Source organism: Sardina pilchardus, chromosome 2 (genome assembly GCF_963854185.1).
Source record: "Sardina pilchardus chromosome 2, fSarPil1.1, whole genome shotgun sequence".
In the NCBI taxonomy this organism is placed as follows: domain Eukaryota; kingdom Metazoa; phylum Chordata; class Actinopteri; order Clupeiformes; family Clupeidae; genus Sardina; species Sardina pilchardus.
In genome coordinates, this window is record NC_084995.1 from 3,657,641 (window position 1) to 3,683,037 (window position 25,397).

Below are 25,397 nucleotides of genomic sequence, written 5' to 3' on the forward strand. Positions count from 1 at the left end.
TTGTAATCTATCCTGTTTATGGCAACTACGCTATCTCTCAGCTGTATTTCCTCTGAGAACTATCTCGCCAGACCACGCCCCTGTGCAGTGTCACTCCTTGCGGGAACGCGCACTAGCAGGGATTTTAGCCAGTGGTGACGCGCTTCTGCAGACGGCAATCGGCATTGGGCTGCTCTCCAGAAGCAGACAGGTAGCGTCAAAGTCGGACACGCGCATTGTCATCATCACTGATCCGCTCGCAGAGCTGCTGCGCACTACCAGGCTATTGACACGACGCACACTATTAGTGACACAGAGAGGAAAGCACAATTTCAGACGACGATAAAAAGCTTCGTAAAAAGGCAAACACGGAGTAGACGGTGAGACACCATGAGGTTGGTCCTGTCGGTGGTGTTTTGTGGAGCTCTCGTTGGGCTGGCAGCGTTCACAGAAGCAGCCCCTAGCAGCTCGGGTGGAGATGGCGACATCTCGTTCGAATACCATCGCTACGATGAGATGCGAAAGGCGCTTGTGTCCGTTTGGTTGCAGTGTCCTGACATCTCGCGTATCTACACTATCGGTGAAAGCTTTGAGGGCCGCGAGCTACTGGTCCTGGAGATGTCTGACACCCCAGGAGTTCACGAAGCAGGTCAGTCAGTCCACCTTGACTCCTGTCAATTTCTTTGACAGTCAGCGCATTTGATAGACTAGTCGTTTGGTGAAATAGAGTGAAATCCCTGCCCGAATAATTTGAATTAAATCGTATTCATATTGTCACCCCAATACAATTGTTTTCCATTATTTTTTTGCACTGTATGGAGGTTGAAAGTCAGTCACGCATCTTTGGCACAAGCTGTCAGGTAGCAGGGACAGTGCGAGGTGGGTTCAGGTGTTCATGTTTTTCTTGTATAGTGCATTGGCTTTATCCTTTCAAAATGGACCCAGAGCCCATCAATCTGTAAACAATACAGGGAGGAAATTCTACAGGTAACGTTTGATGTTGAAGCGCAGGGCTGAACGTGATCCATCCAAATGGTCGCCATTTTGCGTGATAGAAACAACTCGCTTGTACTAAATAACGAAAAGATGTAGATAGTCCAAGCTTTTGTGAATCACGCATCATACGCTATTTTAATAATACAATTCATGACACTGTATAAACAAACGTAAAGTGACCAGTAATCACATAACCACGCAAGTTTTTTTCACATAGAGAGGCGTGAGTTTGTGCCAGGGAGCAGTAGAGGGCCTTGATTATTCTCTCCCCACCCCACTCCTTAGATCAAAGCCTGGACTGAGATCCTTTTGGTGGAGACTATTGAGGAGAGCAAGATACATCAAAATGACCTCTTAATCTGTAGATTTTCAGAGGGTTGATAGAGAACCAGCTAATTTTGTGCCAACCCAGCCTTTAGAATGCCATTTTGTTGTTGGGTGTTTATTCATTCATGAAGTACAGTTCTTTAATGACCAGAGGACAAAAATTAAAGAAATGAAAATCTCTAGGCAAAGAATCTCAAGGAATCAAATGTTTCTAAATGCCATGGTTGATGTTCAATAGTTGACTTGTAGGTGGGTTGAGGTTCCTTGTGGCCATGTTTGTGTGTGTGTGTGTGTGTGCGTGCGCGTGCACGTGTGTGTGTGTGTGCGTGCGTGCGTGCGTGTGTGTGTGTTAATTAAGGGGGTGCAGTAGAGGGGTAAGTGTGACTAAAATAGCCCAGTTAGTCCCCCATTTGAGAGTGTGTACACTTGGAGTGAGTCACTGGATGGATGGAGCCTTTATTGCTACCAGATGATTTTCAGCAAGTGCCCCCGCCTTGTTACCAAGAGCAACCAGCTGCTCCCCAGTGGTGGCTGCACATGCAAGAGAAAAAAACAGATTGATACGTGTAGGCTACAGTGAAAGAACCATACAAGAAGGACGGATGCTTTTGCACTCCTATTCTGTCATTTCTCCCATGTGTTTTGACCCATCTCAGAGAGTGTAATGGAGAAATCTGAGGTGAGGCAGGAATAGTCGTTTCCGTGGCGACAGATCGGCTTATTGCTGGGGGCTGTGTGGTGCACTTGTGTGGTTGGCTAAGGGTGAGGAGGACTTAGGCGCGCAATGCCTTGTGTCTCGCTCAGACCATCTGTTCCTACTGTGTAGCCACACACGCACCCGCTCACACAACCATGCTCATACAACCACATACATAGTGTGTGTGTGTGTGTGTGTGCGTGTGTGTAAAAAAGTAAAAAGCATGTTACAACAAAACCCTTTATTTTGATTTGGCTCGGCATAACAAAAGAAAACGCTCTTTATGTCATGGATGTTGTATATCCAGCTGGAGGTGAATACTTCTCACATTTCCACAGAACCTGACTAACGTGGCTTATATGTGTGTGCTTCAGTTGAGCTTCAGGGAAACGCTAATGGGGTGGTAATGCCTGGAAACAGATCCAGCCTTTTTTGGATCTCTGACCTTTTACCAGTCAGAATAGAGAAAGTAGCCCATACGGTGGAATCAGAAAAGCATTCAAAACCAGAATGGTGTCAGCTTCAGAAAAAAGCCCAGCCCTAGCCAGGGGTAGGGGGCTAAACAAAGAACCAACCTAGCACCATACATTGTGTGAAAACACATGATTCTTATTGTCTGAAGATGTGTCTGGTGAATCTGAAGATGTGTCTTATGTATAAACTAAAAGGATTTTAGGGTATGTCTGGGATGTCTAGATATCTACTTTCTGTTTAAGTATGAAAATGAAGATAGACACACTGCCAGTGTAGGTCATTAAAGGAACACTCCACCCTTTTTTCATATTAAATTACATTATTCCCTTAACTAAGATGAGTTGATACATACCTCTCGCATTTGGGCGCTACTTTGATAGTACTTATCTAGCCCAGTTCATTCATTAGGATCCAAACAGAGATAAAGTTAGAAGCAACCAAACACATCCTCCACGTTTTTCCCTTTTAAAATACAGTTACACGAGTAGTTACTCTACCAGGTATGGTGAGACAAAATAAAACGTGGGTGTTAAGTCAAGTAACTTCATCTCTGTTTGGATCCTAATGAATGAACTGGGCTAGTGCTATGGGTTAGTGCTATCAAAGTAGCGTCGCACTCCAGAGCCATTGAGTGCACGCATTGAAACGCGAGAGAGTTTGATATGAAAAAAAAAAAAAAATGGTGGAGTGTTACTTTATGATTATTGAATTTGAGTAAATTGAGGATTCCAAAGTGTCACATGACGGGAGATAAGGCATTTGCATGGTTTAGGTGTAATAGATGTGGAGATTTGTTCTAACTTCAACTGTGACAGGCAATTACAGTAATAGGCTTATCAGCAACAACATAAAATATATCGATTTCAAAAAGGGTTCTAGTAATGGATTCTATCTATTGAACTAGTTACCTACTGCATCATTAAAATGAAAATTCAAGCCACATTGCATGCCCCAGCTTCAGGGAAGCAAACAACAGATGTATGCCTGTCTGTGATGATAGAGCATTAGTGTGCTTTAGTGTGCTGAATACTGAATGTGAAAAGTCATGCTTAATGAGGAACTTTGCCAGCCAGTACGAGGCCACAACGGGTCTCTTTCTGTGGTGTTCAGCCATGTGGTACGTCATTATAGGCCATTATGGTGTAATATTGTTTGATCAAGAGATGCAGCACCATCACCTCTCTCTCCCTCTCTTTCTCCCTCTTATACACAGAGAGGGGGAGAATGTAGGGCAGAATTTGGCTGTTTTCCATTCATTGGCCTTACCTCTCCAGAAAAGATCCAGAAAACTCTGGATGCACCTGAACAGCAGTCCCAAGAATCTCACTTCATTTTGAGGCATTGAAAATTCAGAGGATGAACCCTGAAAAGTGTCCTCTGAGCCAGCTGGTACTGAAGTTAACTAATTCAATAGCAACAGTTAATAAACATCAACCTCAGTCCATCGCTGCTTCCCAAACATTAGAGTCTACAGTTTAATGAATCAAGCAAAAGAAGGATATTTATAGAACTGGACAAACCAAACTAACCAAAGTAGAATTAATCCCCATCTGATCCTAAAAAGGGAATGCGAATTTGCAGAGTATCTCATCTCTGTCAGAGATATGAAGTAGCAATACGAACAGGCAGACACTGAAAAACCTAGCTGCCAAGAGAACAAAGAATATCTGGTCACTGTCAGGCAAAGAAGGTTGAGACAGAGAAGCGCTTTCTTCTTCACTGCGAAAAATATGACATTTTAAGACAGACCTTTTTCACAAACTTACAACAGACCACACCACATGTTGAAGACAATGATGAAAAGGCCATACTTCTTGGTGAAGGGCCCTTTACTGCCCTGGCAGCACAATGTCTTAAAATGTCACAACCTGAGGGACATGATTCAAGTAAACCTGTCCTGGTGTTAATAGACACATATGCACACAAGCATTTGTTCTCGCATGCACACGTACACAGACTACACACACACACACACACACACACACACACACACACACACACACACACACACACACTTTTGAAGCGACCTTGGGTTTGAGAAAGATGCTATAAAATAAACGTATTAACTTATTATTATTATTATTTCTACTGTTTATTCTGCTACTGTTTATTCTGTGCTCACAACTGTGTTATTTCTAACACTGGCTTTGGCAACACTGTGCCAAACAGCCATGCTAATAAAGCACCTTAATTTGAGAGAGAGAGAGAGAGAGAGAGAGAGAGAGAGAGAGAGAGAGAGAGAGAGAGAGAGAGAGAGAGAGAGAGAGAGAGAGAGAGAGAGAGAGAGAGAGAGAGAGAGAGAGAGCAGTGAGTTAGTCTGTGTGACAGATGAACAGGCTGTGATTTAGTCTTATGTAAGGTGATTTATTTTGGGGATTAATTTGACTCTCTCCTCCCACTCATTTCTATGTGTGCTTGGACATCTCTGTACATGATTTCATCACTATGATGTCTATCTAGTGTTGCAGGCCCAGCTATAGGGGTGTGTTCGAATCACACAGCTCTATCTTTATTTGGAGAAAGACCATATTGACATCAGAGACGTGTGTGTGTGTGTGTGTGTGTGTGTGTGTGTGTGTGTGTGTGTGTGTGTGTGTGTGTGTGTGTGTGTGTGTGTGTGTGTGTGTGTGTGTGTGTGTGTGTGTGTGTGTGTGTGTGTGTGTGTGTGTGTGTGTGTGTGTGTGTGTGTGTGTGTGTGTGTGTGTGTGTGTGTGTGTGCGGGCACGCATGAGCGTGCACAAGCTGTTGATAGGAGTTGCTTCATGATCATGAAATTGCAGGTTTTTTTAACAGCACTAACTCTAATATGACAAATACACAGTATATACACAGTAAGACAACAGTAACTGAAATTAAGTGGACCTGGAGCTCATCAAAAAACACTACCGAATCATCATCATCAACAACAACCACAAAAGACAAACCCTTAAAGAAGCTTCATGATATCAATGATTTGTAAGATGTTTTGGAAGATAGATTGAAAGTGTCCTACAAATTGATCTATAATGTGAAGCAAACAAACAAATGTGAAGGCTGCTCTTAGCATGATGCAAATGACAAGACTTGCACTCTGATTACTCATGACTCATACCCATCATTAGAAAGGGAAAAACAGCACCCCCAGTGGGTTCGTTCCTATCAAATTACATATTTCTCCACTTACAATAAAGCTTGAGAGTGTGTGAGGGTGTTCACACTGAAAATTCCAACAACACGAAGTGCACTGCAAGTCCCCAGATGGTGCACTCATAGCAGTCAAAAAGCTGTGGAATGCTGGACACTTTTTGTCCTCAACGGACGCCATCTTGGCTATATAGCGGAAGGGGAGGGAACATTTTCAAACCCATGGTAATTGCAGTTGGGAAAGCTGAAGCAGCAGCAGTAGAAAACCCACTGTAAGCAAGTTATAACATAAACTGTTCATGTGTTGACACTGTATGACCATGTCACTGCCGAATAGAGGACACAAATTAAGTGATATTTAAATGCTATCATCATTTCCCTTAGGTGAGGCAGTGCCATATACATAACTATTCTTCTAAAAAATATTATGAAGCCTGATCAGAGAAGTTATCCACCAAAAATATGTTTCAGTGTGTATACAGTAAGAATCTAACTGACTTTATCCTTTGACATTACTCACCATAGTATGGTTTGTTTATTATCCTGGTTAGTGTTGACACCTACTTATTGCTAGCTCTTCATTTCAGTAGGAACACAACACAAGTTACCCTAACACAAAAATAATCACCATGTGGTTTACATCGCTCTCTGTCAATGCAAAAAATATCTTCACCTATTCAAGCAAATTTATGATTTTGATCAGTTAGAGATGAAGTGCCCAGACTGGTGATGTCACATGCATTTGTAGTTTGTTATCACCATACAACTCAAAGCAATTCATACTGGTCCTAAACATAAAGTATGACCACTTGAAGCAATAGAGGTGACCCCAATGCATATCAGATGGAAGCTTCTTAACTAAGTTCCCAATGTGGACTGAAATATGATTAAAGGGAAAAAAAGAGAATCCCATCAACTCCGATAAGATCTAGGAACACAGCCTGTAGGGGGCGATGAGATTAATTTCCCTCCCTGTTGACTGCAGTCTGGATAACATTTTTTTTTTTTTTTTTTTGCAAGAATGTTTTGCATGAAACTTTCCCCTCAACCTTCTGATGCACATACATTGGTAGGAAAACCATAACTTGCTCATGTATGACAGAACAGGATTTCATTTAGCATTGCATTAAAGGGATAATCCGGAGTGAAATGCACTTTAGATCAATTTTTCGGACTATTGGGAGTACATACGTTGAGTTGACACCAAAATCATGTCATTCGAATGTATTTTGAGAAAGTTCGAGTTCACCGTTTTTGGCCAAAACTCGTTAGCCTGGAAGTGAACCGGGCATGTCCTTTCGCCGCTACAAAACACTATTTTTATACCTCTTCTACTGTTCCAAACAACACTACACTTACGTGGTAGTGAGTAGAGGGTCCCTAAAGCCAAACCAAAGTATCCCCACGTCTTTATGTGGTCGGATAGAGAGTCCAGAATGAATTTAATCGAGTCCGTACCTTTCCGGAAATGTTATTAAAGCGTTGTTAAAGCGTTGCCAGCTGCAGCAGCGACAGTTCCGGAAAGGTACTGACTCGATTTTTGCGGCGTCGGGTCCTTATTACCACGTGCATTATTTTTCTATAAACGCACGGCGCGTCGTTGATTATCCCTTACTTAGCTGCCTGGCTGCTCTTGCTGTTGCCATGTCTTGAGATGGTAGAGCAGCACAAAATCTATAAACTTGTAGCTTACATTCCATGTTACACAACCATAATAACTGCTAAAATGTTAATCTAAATAATCAATTACCCCAGCAACATTATATCAACCACTTTGGTTATTCCTTAATAAAAAAAAAATAGAAAAAAAATAGCATGAACTTTCAATACACCAGCAAAGAATTGCACATAGTGGATAGTGAAAGTGATTGAGTTGAGTGTCTATTATTACAGTATCACAATACAGTATTACCAGTTTGGATGGGATTGGATTGGAACATTTTTAATGTACCTGATGGGCAATTTGGTAATCAACACCCATACACACAGAATAGCAGAAGTCTAACTAAGGTTAATTAATCTAAATTAATCACATATAATTTTTGCTGTGAAATTATTTTACATATTTAAATTCAAATGAATCATTGAATCATCATCATTAGTGACATTAAAGGAACACTTCACCGTTTTTTCATATTAAACTGTTATCTGCTTAATTAAGATGAGTTGATACATACCTCTCATGTTTCAATGCGTGCACTCACTGGCTGTGGCGCGCGGCGCAACTGTGATAGCACTTAGCTAGCCCAATGCATTCATTAGGATCCAAACAGAGAGGAAGTTAGAAGTGACCAAACACCTCCATGTTTTCCCTAATATAACTATATTGTGTGGCGGAATAATAATGGGAGCACTTAGACTCTGCGCAGTAATATCCTCACTCTAAAGTGAAACTGAAAGTGCAAGAGTGAGGATATTACTGCGCCACACAATATAGTTATCCCTCTTACCTGCTTAGAAATGCACCACGTTTTATTTTGTCTTACCATACTTGGTCGTGTGACTACTCGTGTAACCGTATTTTAACATGGAAAACATGAAGGTGTTTGTTCGCTTCTAACATCATCTCTGTTTGGATCCTAATGAATGCATTGGGCTAGCTCAGTGCTATCAAAGTTGCGCCGCACGCCAGAGCCAGTGAGTGCACGCATTGAAACGTGAGAGGTATGTATCAACTCCTCTTAATTAGGGGAATAACATAGTTTAATATGAAAAAACGGTGAAGTGTTCCTTTAACTCAAGGATAGTCTCTGATTGTCCTTTCTGCAGATGGACTCAGGCCCTGTTTACACGACAACTTTTATTTTGCAAACTGTGATTTTTAGGAGTTTTAGTCTAATACGCACACAGGCATGCAACAAGGCAAGCCCACTTGTGGCCGCGATGCATTCCCTATAAAAAATAACTCAGCACAGAGCACGTTCAATGAATTCTCTCACAAACAGTGGGTGGAAATCACGACACTTTCAACTTAATAGTAATTTAAACCATCAAATACCCCCCAGTTTTCAGTGCGCATCAGTCCCAACATTTAGCAATGTAGTATAGTTTTCACCTCTGTGTGTAAATGCAAGTGTTTTTTTTACCGGTATCGTTAAAGGTGTGAAAGTGGTAAAAAGAAAAAAGCCCAGCGGTGTCGTGTAAACATCAGCTTCAGTGTTGGCATCAAAGGTCAGTTTATCACCTAAGATGGTGCTCAAGTGCTTGTGCTGGCTTACTGTCTCCACAGCTGTGCTGATGTCAGTCCGAGCTGTGGAAGAAGGGCTATGCAGTGGAAGTCAATACACTTCCTCTTTTGCCTTCGAGACGCTGTTGCGTACAATTTGTCTCTAAGGCTTGTCCATGCCCCACCTCATGGTCCTGCAGGAGACTGACAATCACTCATTAGCCTACTTGATTATGTACCTCGACTCGAACTTCCTCTGGCAGTCATTGGTGTAGTCATTAGCCTACTTGATTATGTACCGCGACTCAAACTTCCTCTGACAGTCATTGGTATAGAGCATGAATAGCAGTGGTGACAGAACATAACCCTAGGGTGATCTCTCTCTCTCTCTCTCTCTCTCACACACACACACACACACACACACACACACACATTCTTCTGCATGCTGGACTGCATGCATTCCTCTTATCCTCTGTGATAGCATGCATCTGCAGAAGATGAAATAGAGAACTTTAAAGCTCAAGCAAGTAAATTACTACCACGCTCACGATGAGACGGCACACGAAACCCATGAGATGTAACAGTGCTCAAATGCAGTTAAACAGTTAAAATGAGCACAGTTAAACTGTGTTCATGTTTATTTGTATGTGGTGGTGGGGTGGGGAATATAGTGTATATAGGTCTGTGTGAGCCTGGAAGTTTGTTTGTACAATTTCAGTGTAAATGTAAAATGGAGACGCTCTAACAGGGAAAAGCTGCTCTCCTCCATGAGGACCCCTGCAGCTACAGCCCCCCATCTGCTCTGCATCTGGCTTTCAAGTTCTCAGAGTGTGTGTGTGTGTGTATGTGTGTGTGTGTGTGCGTGTGTGCGTGTGTGCGTCAGGGATGGAAATTAGCACCAGCCACCAGCCAAATGCTGGTAAAATGTGAGAGTGGCTGGTAGATTTCAGACACAAAGTCATATTTTAACATTGAGTGGCTGGTTAATTTCACCAGAAATCTGCTATTGGCTGATAGATTGTCACATTTTCAAATTTTAATTTCCACCCCTGGTGTGCGTGCGTGCGTGCGTGCGTGCGTGCGTGTGTGTGTGTGCAAAATGTTGGTTTTGCATTGCTTCATGTGTAGAAGAAGACCACATACCTCTCATCTTAATTACTTAATTAAAGGATGGCAACACATCAATTAGAGTACAGTGAATAAATCATTGAATTGATTGAATTTAAATTACACATCTAATTGCTTAGTAATATAAGAGTTAATTCTATGACTTTTCCATCATTGTTTATTTCTAAGGTTGAAAGAGAGTAACACAATGGTGGCCCACACAAGGAGTGAAACATCCCTTATTCCCTTTTAAAACTGCATTGGGATCAGCACACCTTTGTCTTTCATCCAACAAAAAAGACTGAGAGAGTCTGATTGTCGAACCCCAAGGTACCTATATAGGCGAAGAGCTGTGTGTTATGTATGTTGGAGATAGACAGGAAATGAGAGTGAGACAGCCTGTGAGAAACAGGTCAGGAGTGATTAACAGCCAGACAGGATAGGACAGGATAGGATAAACAACGATCACACATCACCCTCACCACAGACAAGAAATTGGGACACGGATGTACTGTATAGAATCCCGGGCACAAACACAGATGTGTCAGAGTAAGTGTGTGTGGTTGTATTTGCGTCAGTGTCAGCTAAAAACACTATGATGCATGCATCAGATGACTGTTCAAGCTTGTCTATGTTTTTGTATCTGTCCCGATCTAAATAAACCTTAATAATAATAATAATAATAATAATAATAAAATGTTGTCATGCCATGAGCATTTTTGTTTTGGCTTCCCTACAGTATGTCTCATGATTGAGGTGGTCTAACTGTCTCTCATGATTGAGGTGCACAGTTGCCTTTGGTCCCTGGTCTGAACTCACACTGCATACAGTATATCAAACCGTACTTGGGTACGATTGAGTTGCTGTGTTCTAGAATCTTTATGCAAACGTGTGATTGTTAATTGGAACATTATTGTTTATTTCGTCATTAATGATGTCCTGTGCTTACATGTGTACCGTACCAGAGTCCACCTCCTCCAAGCGTACTAGCGTACCGTACCGCGGTACGGAACACACTGGTCAAACAAACCGGACTTTAGGGGCCAAGTGTACTCGGGTACGGTACGCCCTATGTCTCATAATTGAGGTGGTCAGGTTGAAGACTCATTGGGTTCCCTATGTCTCATAATTGAGGTGGTCAGGTTGAAGACTCATTGGGGTCTCTATGTCTCATGATTGAGGTGGTCAGTTTTGAAGAGTGAGGCCAACTGTAGGCCTGGTCCTGTCTGAGGGGAGGGGCTCAAAGATATTGTGTCCAGGGTGGGAGGGGTCAGCCATAATCCTACCTACCCACCCCCTGACCCTGGAGGTATGCAGGTCGTTGAGGGATGGCAGACAGCGAATGATGCACTGCAGTATGTGCTTGTCCTTGGCAGAGGCCGCAGTGTACCAGATGGTGATGGAGGAAGTGAGGATGGGCTCAATGATGGAAGTGTAGAAGAGCTCCACCATTGGCTTTGGAAGGTTGTATTTCTTCAGCTGCACATCCTGGAAGTACATCCTATTCTGTGCCTTTTTGGTGAGGGCTCTGGTGTTCAGGTCCCACTTGAGGCTCTGGGTGATGATGATGCCCAGGAAGTGGAAAGACTCTACAGGGGAGCCACACAGCGTGGGTGGGGGCGGGTGGAGCTGGGTTCCTCCTGAAGTCCACAACCATCTCCACTGTCTTCAGCACATTTAGCTCAACCATCTCCACTGTCTTCAGCACATTTAGCTCAACCATCTCCACTGTCTTCAGCACATTTAGCTCAACCATCTCCACTGTCTTCAGCACATTTAGCTCAACCATCTCCACTTTAGCACATTTAGCTGAAAGCATTTTTGTCCACTCCAGGACACCAGAAATCTCCCACCTGTAGGCGGACTCGTCACCACCAGAGATGAGCCCAATGAGGGTGGTGTCATCCGTAAACTTTAGGAGCTTGACCGACTGGTGACTGGAGGTGCAGCTGCGTGTATACAAGTATGAGAGCAGAGGAGAAAGGACATGTCACCCTTGGACCCGTTCACCACTAAAAACATCCTCTCTGTTCTTGCATTGTGTGTGCTCTCCACAGTGTGTGATGGTCGGCAGAAGTTTACCCACACCCACAGGATTTTCTTCATAAAGAAAATGTGCAATTGACTTGCATCATAGGAATAGAGAAGGCAGTAGCAGTTTACAGTTGAAGTCTGAATTCAGTGCCGGACATGTAATAGCACATTACATTAGTTTAATATGATCCATTTGTGTGATGAATAGCCTTTGAAAGGATTATGAAAACATTATAAAAGTATATTTCATTGTGATCACAGCAAAAACCAAGAAGTCTAGATCACAAATTTCCATTGCCTTAAATAATGGGGTCACCCCGCTCTCAGACAGAATATCCTCCCTGATCTCTGTGCCATTTTAAGCCAGATTGAAACGACTGGACTGCTGATTACCTTAACACGTCTTTACCACAGACCTAATGCCATGTACAAAATGACATGGCCATAGTCACGCTCAGATGAAACACATAATCTATGCTGATGTTCCCCAAAATAACAGTGTCATCAGGAATGCGTAGGGACTTGGCCAAGCTGAGACTGAAGAACTCCTGTGTAACCCTGTGCAATTATTGTTTTGATGTGATTTCACATTTTTCCTGAAACTCCATGTGTGTTCTTTGTGTGTGTGTGTGTGTGTGTGTGTGTGTTGCAGGTGAGCCCGAGTTTAAGTACATTGGGAACATGCATGGGAATGAGGCAGTGGGGCGTGAGCTGCTGATCTACCTGGCCCAGTACCTGTGCAACCAGTACCAGCAGGGCAACGACACCATCATCAACCTCATCCACTCCACACGCATACACATCATGCCCTCCATGAACCCCGACGGCTTTGAGAAGGCTGCCACTCAGGTAACCCGCACACACACACCCACACACACACACACACACACACACATACACACATGCATTTATTAATTTAGTAGACACATCTATCCAAAGTGACTTACATAGGTCAATTATATTGCAACAGCCATTGTCCCAGGAACAAGTTGGGGTTAAGTGCCTTGCTCAAGGGCTCAGCGGTAGAAGTCGGGAATTGGACCCACACCCACAGCTACACAGGGAAATGCACTTACAAGCACAATATGGGCTTTCATATACAGATTATTTGTGACCACTGGGGCGTACTATGAACCTTGATTAGTGGATTAGCGAGGTATGTTGCGCTCGCCGGGGTCTGCTGTGACACGAAAGTGGCTCTGTTTTAGCGTCGCTATATCACCATGATATCTTATGCTCGCAACTAAACCTGTTAGGGAGAAGTTTTTCAGCTAAGATTTCGGATTAGATCACCTATATAGCTGAGCGCCGTCTCCTTTAACAATGGCATCACCACTCGGTCACCACAATGGGCATTCCAGTAGACCCGCATAATGCATAAACACACATAATACAGTAATTAAAGGAATAGTTCGGTATTTTACACTTTACACTTTAAGCCCGTTTTCTGTATTGCCTAGCATGAAAACGAGTGTTTGACACCGAAATTTTGACGTTTGAGCCTGTTTGGAATTTGGCAGCTTTAGAATGGAGCTCTGTATGGCTTAACATTGCTCGCTTTGTGCATGGTCTATTCTGTCCATAAAACACCCCTAAACGTTCGTTTTTAAAAATGTGCAGCTCACCGAGTGGTTACTGGTCTTCAACGATCTTCTATGGCAAGTTTCACAGTGAAATTCAAATTATGTTGTGTTATATTAGGCACACACGGTTGTGAGGTATCTGAAAAAGTACTTCCCGGATCCGTTGAAGATCAGTAACCACTCGGTGAGCTGCACATTACCGAATTATTCCTTTAAAGCTATTCCCAAAGGACTAACACATCTAATTAAAAGTTACCTGTTATGGTTGTAGTTAAGGCTATTGTTATTTAGCAGACGCCTTTGTCCAAAGTTGTTACATGGTTTACCTACTAGTAGTATAACACAACTTATATTGAATGGTATTAATATCTTTTATAAAAAGTGTGACAAGAAACATATTCGCCAAGATCTTGGGAAAAATTATACTGGAAAGAAAGAAAGAAGTTCACTTTAAAGGGGACATATTATACCTCTTTTTAAACAAGTTAGAATTGGTCTATGGGCTATACAAAACATGTTCATGAAGTTCTTTGCACAAAATCACTCTCACATAAAGAGATTTCACCAGCTCTATTCTTGCCAGTTTCGGTCTTTTCCAAATTGAGCCGTTTAAGGGCTCTGTCACTTTTATGCAAATAAGCTGTTGCTGGCCACGCCTCCGGCTGTGTGTACTGTTTACGCTGCTCGTTTCACACAGAGCCGGTATCCAACCACATATGATAGACCCTGGTGCCAGGGTTGGTCTATGCAAATTCCCTTAGTATGACATGACAATAAAGGCTCTGGCACGCTCCTGCGTCTGCGTCACGCGCACGCAGCACTGGACGTTTGACATGCGTCATTTTAGACGCGTATAAGAGGCATACTCCAATGTCTGTGTCCTGAATGCGCGCCAGCCGATCAAGGTTAGCGCCTGCGCACTACGAATTAACTGTGATACTCTTGGATGTGCGACCACTGAACTAATGAAACTAAGAAACTAATGGGTTAGCTTATAGCTAATGTCTATGAGAAATCCCATAGAGATGCTAACGGTTAGCATAATCGATAAAAAGTGTATATTTAGAGCGAACTTCAGTCCATTTACACAACTTGGATTACATAGGAGGTCTTTGAGTATTTTAATAGTCAGTTGTAAACAAAGACTAATGTTTTGTCTCCATATAACAACGTTAGCGTGTAGGAAACGCCAGTTTAAGTGTTCTTCTGTCTCTGTTTGGTGCGTTTTAAGCTTTGTTTCTGTACATGCTCCACCTACGGGAGGAGCGTGTTTATAGCAGTTCCGTTTCACACATGCGCAGTCTACGCGGTCTTAAATTTTGGTCGACTCAAAAACGCGACGCATGCCGTAAAAATGACGCAATTCTCGTCACGCGCTCACCAGTGCCGCGTGCGCGTGACGCAGACGCAGGAGCGTGCCAGAGCCTTAAGGGAGCCATCCAAATGGCTCACAGCAGCATACTATTCTTGACACCAAAGTCTTTCTACTGACCTACAGAAAATGGATGGATGTTTTTTTTTTGCGTTTGGAGTGTTTATAAGATCAGTAGAGGCCCAAATATGAACACAAAGGCCCGCAAAAAGTGAGTTTTGCATAATGTGTCCCCTTTAAGATTCTTCACAAGATGTACCCTACTAATGTCAATATAGCTAGGTACACAGACATTAGTGTTACATGCTCCTTTTGTGAAGATTGTGAAGACACTATTGCATATGTTCTTTCAACATGATAAGATGAAATTATTTCTCACTGACCTTAGTTATACTTTTGTTCAAAGGGGTTCTTCTCCTTATTACCTTACAGCTAAGGATTTTTTTTTTTTTTACAAACTAATCGCTACTAATATGCTTGTCAAATGATGCAGCCTAAATATATTAGATAGGGTGGATGTATTTAAAGTGAATTCCCTATACGCAATATAGCAGATTGGACGTTGATTTTGCATTTTGAAATAATATTCTCTCTATTGGGATTGTTGGCGAACAATTCTATATTTAGCATCATCATTTTTATACAATTATGTAGAATCTTTTCACTCACGCCTTCCTATCGTTATTTATCGCAACAGTATTTCCCCGAGTACTTTCTCATACAACTGCATTTGCTGTCCTGCCTGACTTCTTCATTTCCTTCCTTCCTTCAACCTACCCTGTGTGTGTGTGTGTGTGTGTGTGTGTGTGTGTGTGTGTTTGCATGTCTGTGTCCGTGCCTATAGTCAGGTGAGATGAAGGACTGGTTTGTGGGTCGCAGTAATGCACAGGGCATTGATCTGAACCGGAACTTCCCCGACCTGGACCGCATTGTCTACATGAACGAGAGAGATGGAGGACCCAACAATCACCTGCTGCAGAACATGAAGAAGGCAGTGGATGAGAACACCAAGGTGAGAGAGAGAGAGAGAGAGAGAGGGAGCGAGAGAGAGAATAAAGGAGTGTAGTATTGTAAATTAATTGTATAGTAAAGGAATAAGAAAGTCTCATGATCAAAATCTGCAATACCAAAAAATATAGAATTCGAGGGTTCTATCGTCCTGTACTGTTATCCATTGATTTAGTGACCAAACATTTAACTCCTAACCAGAAAGCAAAAGTTATAAATGAAAGAAAAAAGCAATTGTGTCAAAACCTACAAAATAAAAACTGGGATGAACTATTTAACACTCCAGTGACCCCGATTCTACATACAATTCCCTTATTGATATCATAACTGATTCTATTAAAGGGATATTCCACCATTTGGGAAATTAAAGGAGTCATAGAACGCATTTTTTGACCATTACAAATTGATCTTTGAGCCTAAATAATGTCATATGTAAATTTGTGGGGCTGAAAACGCCCCAGGAGCACTGCTAGATCGCCTAATACAAGGTCATAAATAAGCCTTGCAATGAAACAGTTTGTTTTTCCCGCCCACTCAGCAAGTTCATGAATATTCAAATGAGATGCGCGCTGATTGGTCTATTGGCCGATATGTCCTGAAAGTTGATTGGCTCAATCCACCGGTCTGAAGCTAGAGCAAAGTGAAACTACGTTTACTGCTGGTAAATAAAGCCAAAGTCTTTGATAAAGCTATCAACAATGGATTTAAATAAGGAATACAGCCGTACATGTATAAACCGAGTCAGAAGAAGGTTCTGACGAAGATGAAGTGCAGCAGATTCCCCAACAGAATGAATGTGTTAGATTGGTAAGTTTTATCAGTACATTTCTTAGTATAGTAACTCTCCAAAGTTAGCTGTAATAACGCTAGCATTACAACGTCTCTGCCATAGACCACATATCTAGATACTATCATCGTAAGAGCAGTTTAACAAGAATTATTAATCGAAGGTATGCAAATGAGAGGGGCCGAGGGGTGTATCTAAAGGGGGATGGGCGCCTATTACGTGTTATCTGAGCTCTGTTCAGATTGGAGCATTTCAACACGGCTGTTTCTATTTCCCAATTTGCATACGAAAGCAGGCGGGGGACGCGGTAAAGTCTTTGGTGTTGTCCTTTGGACACTGCTCGCAGCCTAAATTCAACAGTAACAAGGTGAATGTGGTTTTGAATTCTAGGACTCCTTTAAGCTCATTTTCCACCGTAGTGATATCACACACTACTACTGCTTGTTGCCTATGCGCCCATGGTACGTTTGCAACTTTCCTTGTCTATTGCGCCAGAATGAGAGTGTAGTTCCATGTCAAATAGAAAATCGCCTGGTTTCATTTTAAGTTTGTCTTAGTGGACTTTCTAACTTGAGAAGATACAAGTTTTATGGGAAAATTACCAGAAATCTTTGTCACTTTTAAGCGTGATGCTAGCAGGCGAGATGCTAATGGTCTAAACTGATTCAATGATCTATGCTAAGCTGGAGCTAAAAGTTGTATCGTCAGACTCACAGAACGGCTGGATGAACAGGAAAAAGGTAAATATCAATTGTTTTGCTCGAGGGGAGGTGGAAAATGAGCTTAATTCCCCAAATGGTGGAATATCCCTTTAAGTACACCATCCCTGACAAGAGGGTTGTAAGCAGTAGGCTACTAAAGCCCATAAGCCATAGCTGACACAGGGTATCTTATGTGTCAATCACAAAAATAACCTCTATAAATGCTACATTAAGAAACCCTAACCCTCCGGAAAAGTAAGAGATCATTAAACCGACTGCCCCAAACGATCACAGGGTGATTCTAGGAAAACATGGCAGGTTCTTAATAGAGCCCTCGTAGGGACAGGAAAGTCTCTCCCTGGCCCTGGTAGCTCTTCTGGTCAAGATGCCAATGAGCTTGCAAACCATGTTATTAACCATTTTGACTCAATTGGAGAAAATCTAGCGAGCAAAATGATCCCACTCTGGGGATCGTCCTTTACTCATTATCTTTAAGGGGAGTATCCCAACTCATTCCTTATGCGCCCAACAGATCATAATGAAATCTGTATGATCATTGGGAACATGAAAAGCTCAAGAGCATGGCTTACTGTGTACAAAACAGCAATAATCATTCCAATCTATAAATCAGGTGATAAAAAGGACATAAACAACTGAAGACCCATATCAATCCTGCCTACACTCTAAGATATTTGAAAAGGTAGTGCACAAGAGGCTGAGTGGCTACTTAAATATAACATACTTAACTGGGAACTTGGCATACATTTAGCCCAGTTCATTCATTAGGATCCAAACAGAGATGAAGTTTGAAGCAACCAAACACCTCCACCTTTTCCCTATTAAAATACAGTTACATGAGTAGTTACACAACCAAATATGGTGACACAAAATAAAACGTGACGCTTTTCTAAGCGGGTAAAAAGGATAATGATGTATGGCGGAATAGCACTTGGGAGCACTTCGACTCGGCACAGTGATATCATCACTCCTGAAAAATCCTCTCGTTGGTTCTATTGACGGAAGTGAGAGGGGGAGGGGGAGAGGATTTTTCAGAAATGCTCCCAAGTGCTATTCCGCCATACATTATAGTTTGTGTAGGTTGTGTAACTATTTATGTAACTGTATTTAAATAGGGAAAACATTGAGGTGTTTGGTTGCTTCTAACTTCATCTCTGTTTGGATCCTAATGAATGAACTCAGCTAAACTAAGTGCTACTAAAGTGCCAGAAAGATTGATTGCACGCATTGAGATGTGAGAGGTATGTATCAACTCGTCCTAGTTAAGGGAATAACATAGTTTAATATACAAAAACAATGGAGTGCTCCTTTAAGAAACGAAGCACTTCCTGCATGGCTATTCTTGATCTTCTAGAAAACATCAGTCATGCTATAGACATAAACAAACAGCCTATTGGGATATTTTTGGATCTATCGAAAGCATTCAATGCCATCGATTTCAATATCTTACTCAGCAAGTTGCAGCATTATGGGATCAGAGGCACAGCATGGAGATGGTTGAAAAGCTACCTCCAGAATAGAAAGCAGTTCGTACTTCTAAATGACCATAAATCAGTACAGAAAACTGTTACTCTTGGGGTCCCCCAGGGATCCATTCTCAGGCCTCTTATGTTCTAGCCTGGCTAGCGCCTACCACTTCTCAAATGAGACGTGGTCTGGCAACCAGATGTTCATTTTCTCGTATTTGAAAAAATGCCCAGATGCGTTCATTGGGCGCCACGGATATCTATCAAATGCGTCTGTGCAACTTTCAATTCAATGTCAATTTCAATTTGATTTCACTTACGGTATAGAGCGCCAAATCATTACACATGTCTCATGGCGCTTTACAGAGAGCCCATGAGTAACGGGGCAAGAAAAAACTCCCTAGAATTGGAGATACATATGGGAAGAAACCTCAGACAGATCCACGACTCAAGAGCCCAACCCATCTGCCTAGGGTCAGTTACACTGTTCCACTCATATGGTCTCCTCAAGCTTCCTGAAATCAACACCTATCACAGTGCATGCACTATGTACTGTATATTAGGTGGTAAATAATATGACACCCAGCCTATGTGAGCTTATAACAGTGTCTCGTCCGCTGCACACATACTATACCAGGAAAAACATATGATAACTGGCAAAGTAGGAAGACTGTGGAGCACTAGCCTGAGTATTGTTTCCAGTGATGCACACCAAAGAAGAGACAGCATGACTTCACATAAAGATCCACTAGCTGTTCTAACTAGACAAGGGAATAACTATGAACTATTTTAGAACCGTTTCTGTGCTGTGATTTGATCTAAAATCTGATTGAATGGTCCAGATGCATACTGTATATTGTATCCTGATAGGTACAATAATGCAACAGAACTAGACTGAACAAATGATTTGGAGTAGAAATACTCTGTAGAGTCATTATGAGGACAGACAAAGGCAATACGTGTAGATATAGATATGTAGGTGTCCCTCACCTGATGTCAATAGTCCACTCAGTGTGTATGTATGTGTGTTTGTGTTTCAGCTGGCCAATGAGACCAAAGCGGTCGTCCACTGGATAATGGACATTCCCTTCGTCCTGTCTGCCAACCTGCATGGAGGAGATGTAGTGGCCAACTACCCCTATGATGAGACACGCAGTGGTATGCTCACACATGCACACAGCAACTACAGCACAACAGTGGGACACATCTGCAGTGTGTGCATGCATGATTGTGCATATGTGTGTTTATGTGTATGCATGTGTGTGTGTGTGTGCATGTGTGTGTGTGTGTGTGTGTGTGTGTGTGTGTGTGTGTGTGTGTGTGTGTGTGTGTGTGTGTGTGTGTGTGTGTGTGTGTGTGTGTGTGTGTGTGTGTGTGTGTGTGTGTGTGTGTGTGTGTGTGTGTGTGTGAGTGCACACAAGTCCTATGGAGTTTAATACAGGCTCTTTACAGATTTATGACTCTCTGCTCTGCACCCACACACTGTTTTATAGAGAGCAGCAGTAATAGACAGCAGATGCTGGTGAAGGTGGATGTAGTCTAAACGTAGGGTATACTGTATGTCTGTGTGTGTGTGTGTGTGTGTGTGTGTGTGTGTGTGTGTGTGTGTGTGTGTGTGTGTGTGTGTGTGTGTGTGTGTGTGTGTGTGTGTGTGTGTGTGTGTGTGTGTGTGTGTGTGTGTGTGTGTGTGTGTGTGTGTGTGTGTGTGTGTGTGTGTGTGTGTGTGTTTGTGTGTTTGAGCATTCTCCATATTCTGTTAAATGAGTACTTAATATAGCAAGACCTGTGAGGCAAGCTCCATAGCAGATGTGCTTTGCCCTCCATCTTTCTCAGGCTCTACACACGAGTATAGCGCAAGCCCTGATGATGTCATCTTCAAGAGCCTGGCCCGTGCCTACTCCAGCCTGAACCCCGTGATGTCAGACCCCAACCGCCCCCCGTGCAGGAAGAACGATGACGACTCAAGCTTCAAGGAGGGCATCACTAATGGAGGGGCCTGGTACAGCGTGCCTGGAGGTACACACACACACACACACACACACACACACACACACACACACACACAAACACACACGCACACACACACACACACACACACACACACACACACACACACATACACAAACATACATACATACATACATACACACATACACACACGCACACACACACACACACACACACACACACACACACACACACACACACACACACACACACACACACACACACACACACACACACACACACATACACATACACGTATACATACATACATACATACATGCATGTATCCATATTGAAACCATATACACTACCGGTGAAAAGTTTTCAAACAACTACTCTTTTTCAGTAATTTCCTGTGTATTAGCCACATTGTGTATAAGCGAAAAGAAACAAAACCATATACAGTTTTTGCCCGTTGCTTGAACACTATAGACCCATGCTTAGACTAAAGTAACACAACTTGAAGTTTTGTTGCCATATCTCAAACACATGTACCTATACCTTAAACAAAAGTGCTGCTTTGCACTCTAGTAGCAATTCTGTAACACACTTACTCCTTTATGCAACACACTTGGTCCTGCATACTACTCTCTATGTCATACATAGACACTTCGTTCAAAAATGAAATCTCATAGTACCATTTGTTAAACACATGTATCCAAAATACAAAACACATCGGGTAATTGCAACCACTCAAATACACACCTGAACGTACTTACTTGCAAAACTGAACACCAATCAGCCATCTACAAAAAGCCCATTCGTTTAGCCATTGGAAATGGTGATGTGAACGGTATATTTCCCAGTGTTGTGTCATTGTTTCCTTGTGTGTAGAGTTTTGGCACAATGAGTGAGGTTTTTCTAAATGTATTCAAGCAAATATGTTTTATATAAAGTAGACTAGTGTATTCCTCCTGATTTGCAAGTGTATGCATATGATGCAAGTGTGTTTCATTTTGTCACCAGAGTTACATTTTGACAAAGGATTGTTGGGTTTTGATTGCAGAGTTTAGGTATTGATAGAAGAGTTTCAATTTGGCATACATGTGAAAGGTTTATTTCCTAGTGTTGTGTTATGTTCACTAGTGTGTAGAGTTTTGGTATGGTGAGCGAAGTTTTGCAAAATGTGTTCAAGCAACGGGCAAAAACTGTAATACCATATTACAGTAACTGTCCCTGTGTATTACTGTAATCTCATAGCTGAAGAAATTTAGCAAAATCAATATGTAAGCTGCGGCTAATAGTCGGGAAATTACGGTAGGTTATGTAGTAAGCAAAAAAGTTCCTATACAATATGTATGAGAACTCCTTCAGGGCTGTCCATTCCCAAAGTCTAACGTTAAGGTTGTTGGGGGGGAGGCTGTGGCGCAACAGGCTACAGCGTCCATACCATGAACGAGTCTTAGCACCCCATCTCTCTCTCCCGCTCACCTCCTGTCTGTCTTCACTGTCCTGTCCAAGTAAAAAGCCAAAGAACGCCCAAAATAACCAACCTTTTTTTTTAAAAAAAAGGTTGTTGAGGGAATGCCAAGAGTGTGAAATGCTGTCATCATAGCATTCAACTTATCCCACGTCTGTTAATTCATAGTTTTCCGTTTCCGTTTTCCGTTTTGTTTGCCAATATAATAATAGTAAAACAAAAAGCTATAACAGAGTAGGTGTTTCAAAACTTTTGACCTGTAGTGTATACATATACTTTTGACAGCATTTCACACTCTTGGCATTCCCTCAACCACCTCATGGGAAAAGTATGGGAACTTTTTTGTGTACTACATGACATATAGAAGAGTAAGTGTTTCAAAACTTTTGACCGGTACCGTATATTGAATTAAAGCTCTAACTGGTCCATTTTGTGTGACTGCAGGCATGCAGGACTTTAATTATCTGAGCAGCAACTGCTTTGAGATCACTCTGGAGCTCAGCTGTGATAAGTTCCCTCCTGAGAACACCCTGAAGCTCTACTGGGACGAGAACAGGGACTCCCTCGTCAGCTACATAGAGCAGGTGTGTGTGCTGATGTATTTATGCAGACTTATCATTGATGTTTTTGGAGTGAGTGGGTGGGATTGGAACTTTGTTTCATTATGCACATGTCATGTTTTGTGTGCAGGTCCACCGTGGGGTGTTTGGCTTTGTGAGGGATCTCGGGGGTAAACCAATCTCCAACGCCTCTGTGTCTGTGGAGGGCATCGATCATGACGTGACTACAGGTAGACATGCACAATATACAACACTTCTGCTGAAATGCTCAAGTTCATCAAATGTGTTCTGTACTAACTAGTGTTATTTAGTGTATATCATTGCCAGTACATACAGTATAAAATATAAATGTACAGTATCTGTTCAACAGTTTGGTCTGGTCAAACTATTTATTCATTTCTAATTGGACGAAAGGCTGTCCACTAGGGGTGGGAATTGGCAAAAGAATGACAATTCGATACTATTGCGACATTTGGGCCAAAATTCGATATTATTGCGATTCTAAACATATTGCAATACAACAAGTATTGCGATTCGATTCTGCGATATATTGCTATTCATATCTCTCATATTATTCAAAGGCATTACAAAAAATAAGGAAAATAACACTGTTCAACTCACTTTGTCATGGCGTGGTGCATATCAAGGTCCTTACTATTTGCTTTTTGTTGAAAACCGAAATACACCCACACTTTCAAAGTGATGGAGGGTCGTCTATAACAGACGAAATTGAAATTGCCGTTGAATGCACAATAAAACGCCACAACAAGCGCCACCTTGTGAGTGTAATATCTTGAAATTCTCCTTGGGGACTCAAATAAAGGTAAAATAGATAATTAAATTCTATAATTAAGTATTGCGATACTTTGAGCTACTAGTATCGATATAATTGCATGCACAAAATATCGCGATACTGAACAGAATCGATTTTTTCCCCCACCACTAGGCTACTGTCCACAGTGGACTGGACAGGACTGTTTATTGCTAGAAATCACTGTTTATCGCTAGAACCTTCCATTCATTCCAAATGAGATAGCAGTGATTTCACAGTGTCACATTGACAGTTATTGAGTGAGAAAATGGAGTGTATGGAGTATGGCAGGAGACACCAAGACAGATTAGACCATTGTTTTTGGCAAAGAATGAACAAATAAAAATGCAAAGAAACTATAGAAAACACAGTTTGATGTCTTTAAACTCGATTAGTTGGTAGTTGAAATGTGAACACACTTTTGATCATAGGGTTGATAAAGGATCGAACCACAGCCATGTGTATACTGTATATCCTTACCGACCCTATGCTCACTTGTGCCATATTGTTTAAGTAGGCCTATTTAGATTCCCAACAATAAATAGCCAATGTTTTTTGAAATACCTCATAACTATATTTTCTTGTTTACCAAACAAAGCTGATCCCCAGTCTAAATAAATAGTGACTATTTGAATTGTCAAGGTTGATTTTCTCTTGCTTCAGAATGGGCTGTCAAGTAAATGAAAAGTATATTTTGCCATCTAGTGGACAGCACCAGTATTACATGCCAATGAATGCCATTTCTGCTGGTCTGTATTAAAGTCAAGTCAAGTCATTTTTAAGTGCAATAAGTATCAAACGGTGTTTCCTTCCTCTCAGTTAAGGATGGTGATTACTGGCGTCTTCTGGCTCCTGGGAACTACAAGGTGTCAGCCTCAGCGCCTGGCTACCTGACAGTCATCAAGAAAGTGGCTGTTCCCTACAGTCCTGCCACACGGGTAAACTAGTAGCTCACATGCAGGCTAGGCCTGGTAACACAAGCAAAAATGTGAAGGAAACATTTTTTAGAAGAAAAGTCTTTATTTCTGAACCTCATCTCCCCTTCTATCGCTCCTTTTCCTTTTTCAGGTGGACTTTGAGCTGGAGTCTCTTGAGGAGAGGAAAGAGGAAGAGAAGGAGGAACTTATGGACTGGTGGAAGATGATGTCAGAGACACTGAACTTCTAATTGGTCTTCATCCTCATATCTCACGTCTGATTGGCTGCTGCAGTGTGAGCCATTGAGATGTAAAATATTTAGTCTCCTGTATGTCTGCTCACTTGCTGTAATGAATGCACCATTTTTATTTGGCGTTTCATTTCTGTTTTTAACAATTATCTTTAATGTTCTTGTAATAAGTATAAGCTGCCTATTTGTGTTTTGTGGAATCATACACCAGCCTCACCCCTATTCTAGACAAAGACATAAACACACAACTATTGTGCAGTCATAAGCACTGATATTGTGTGCAAAGAGGAACACACACACACACACACACACACACACACACACACACACACACACACACACACACACACACACACACACACACACACACACACACACACACACACACACACACACACACACACACACACACACACACACACACACACACACACACACACACACACACACACACACACACAAGCACATTTTTTGGCAGTATGTGGTGCAGACTGTCCTCCTTTGTGAAGTTGTGTTCTTCCTTGTTCATGTGAGGTTTTCTGTAATCATGGTCACCAAATCTATAATCAGTCAGGACACTGTGTTGTGTTGAAT

The 25,397-nt window shown here is 41.9% G+C and overlaps 1 protein-coding gene across 1 annotated transcript in view; it reads left to right on the forward strand.

The window, feature by feature from the left end:
• The first annotated feature begins 179 nt into the window (after positions 1-179).
• cpe (carboxypeptidase E) overlaps positions 180-25,397 on the forward strand; it is a 25,937-nt gene continuing 719 nt past the window's right edge. Inside the window, exons 1-9 of the mRNA XM_062516934.1 lie at positions 180-628; positions 12,556-12,752; positions 15,703-15,870; positions 19,879-19,996; positions 20,672-20,854; positions 22,710-22,849; positions 22,956-23,055; positions 24,456-24,574; positions 24,705-25,397. The exon at positions 24,705-25,397 is cut by the window's right edge and continues 719 nt beyond it. Of these exons, the coding sequence (XP_062372918.1) occupies positions 370-628; positions 12,556-12,752; positions 15,703-15,870; positions 19,879-19,996; positions 20,672-20,854; positions 22,710-22,849; positions 22,956-23,055; positions 24,456-24,574; positions 24,705-24,803 (1,383 nt within the window). The 5' untranslated portion in view covers positions 180-369 and the 3' untranslated portion in view covers positions 24,804-25,397. The remainder of the gene's footprint in view (positions 629-12,555; positions 12,753-15,702; positions 15,871-19,878; positions 19,997-20,671; positions 20,855-22,709; positions 22,850-22,955; positions 23,056-24,455; positions 24,575-24,704) is intronic.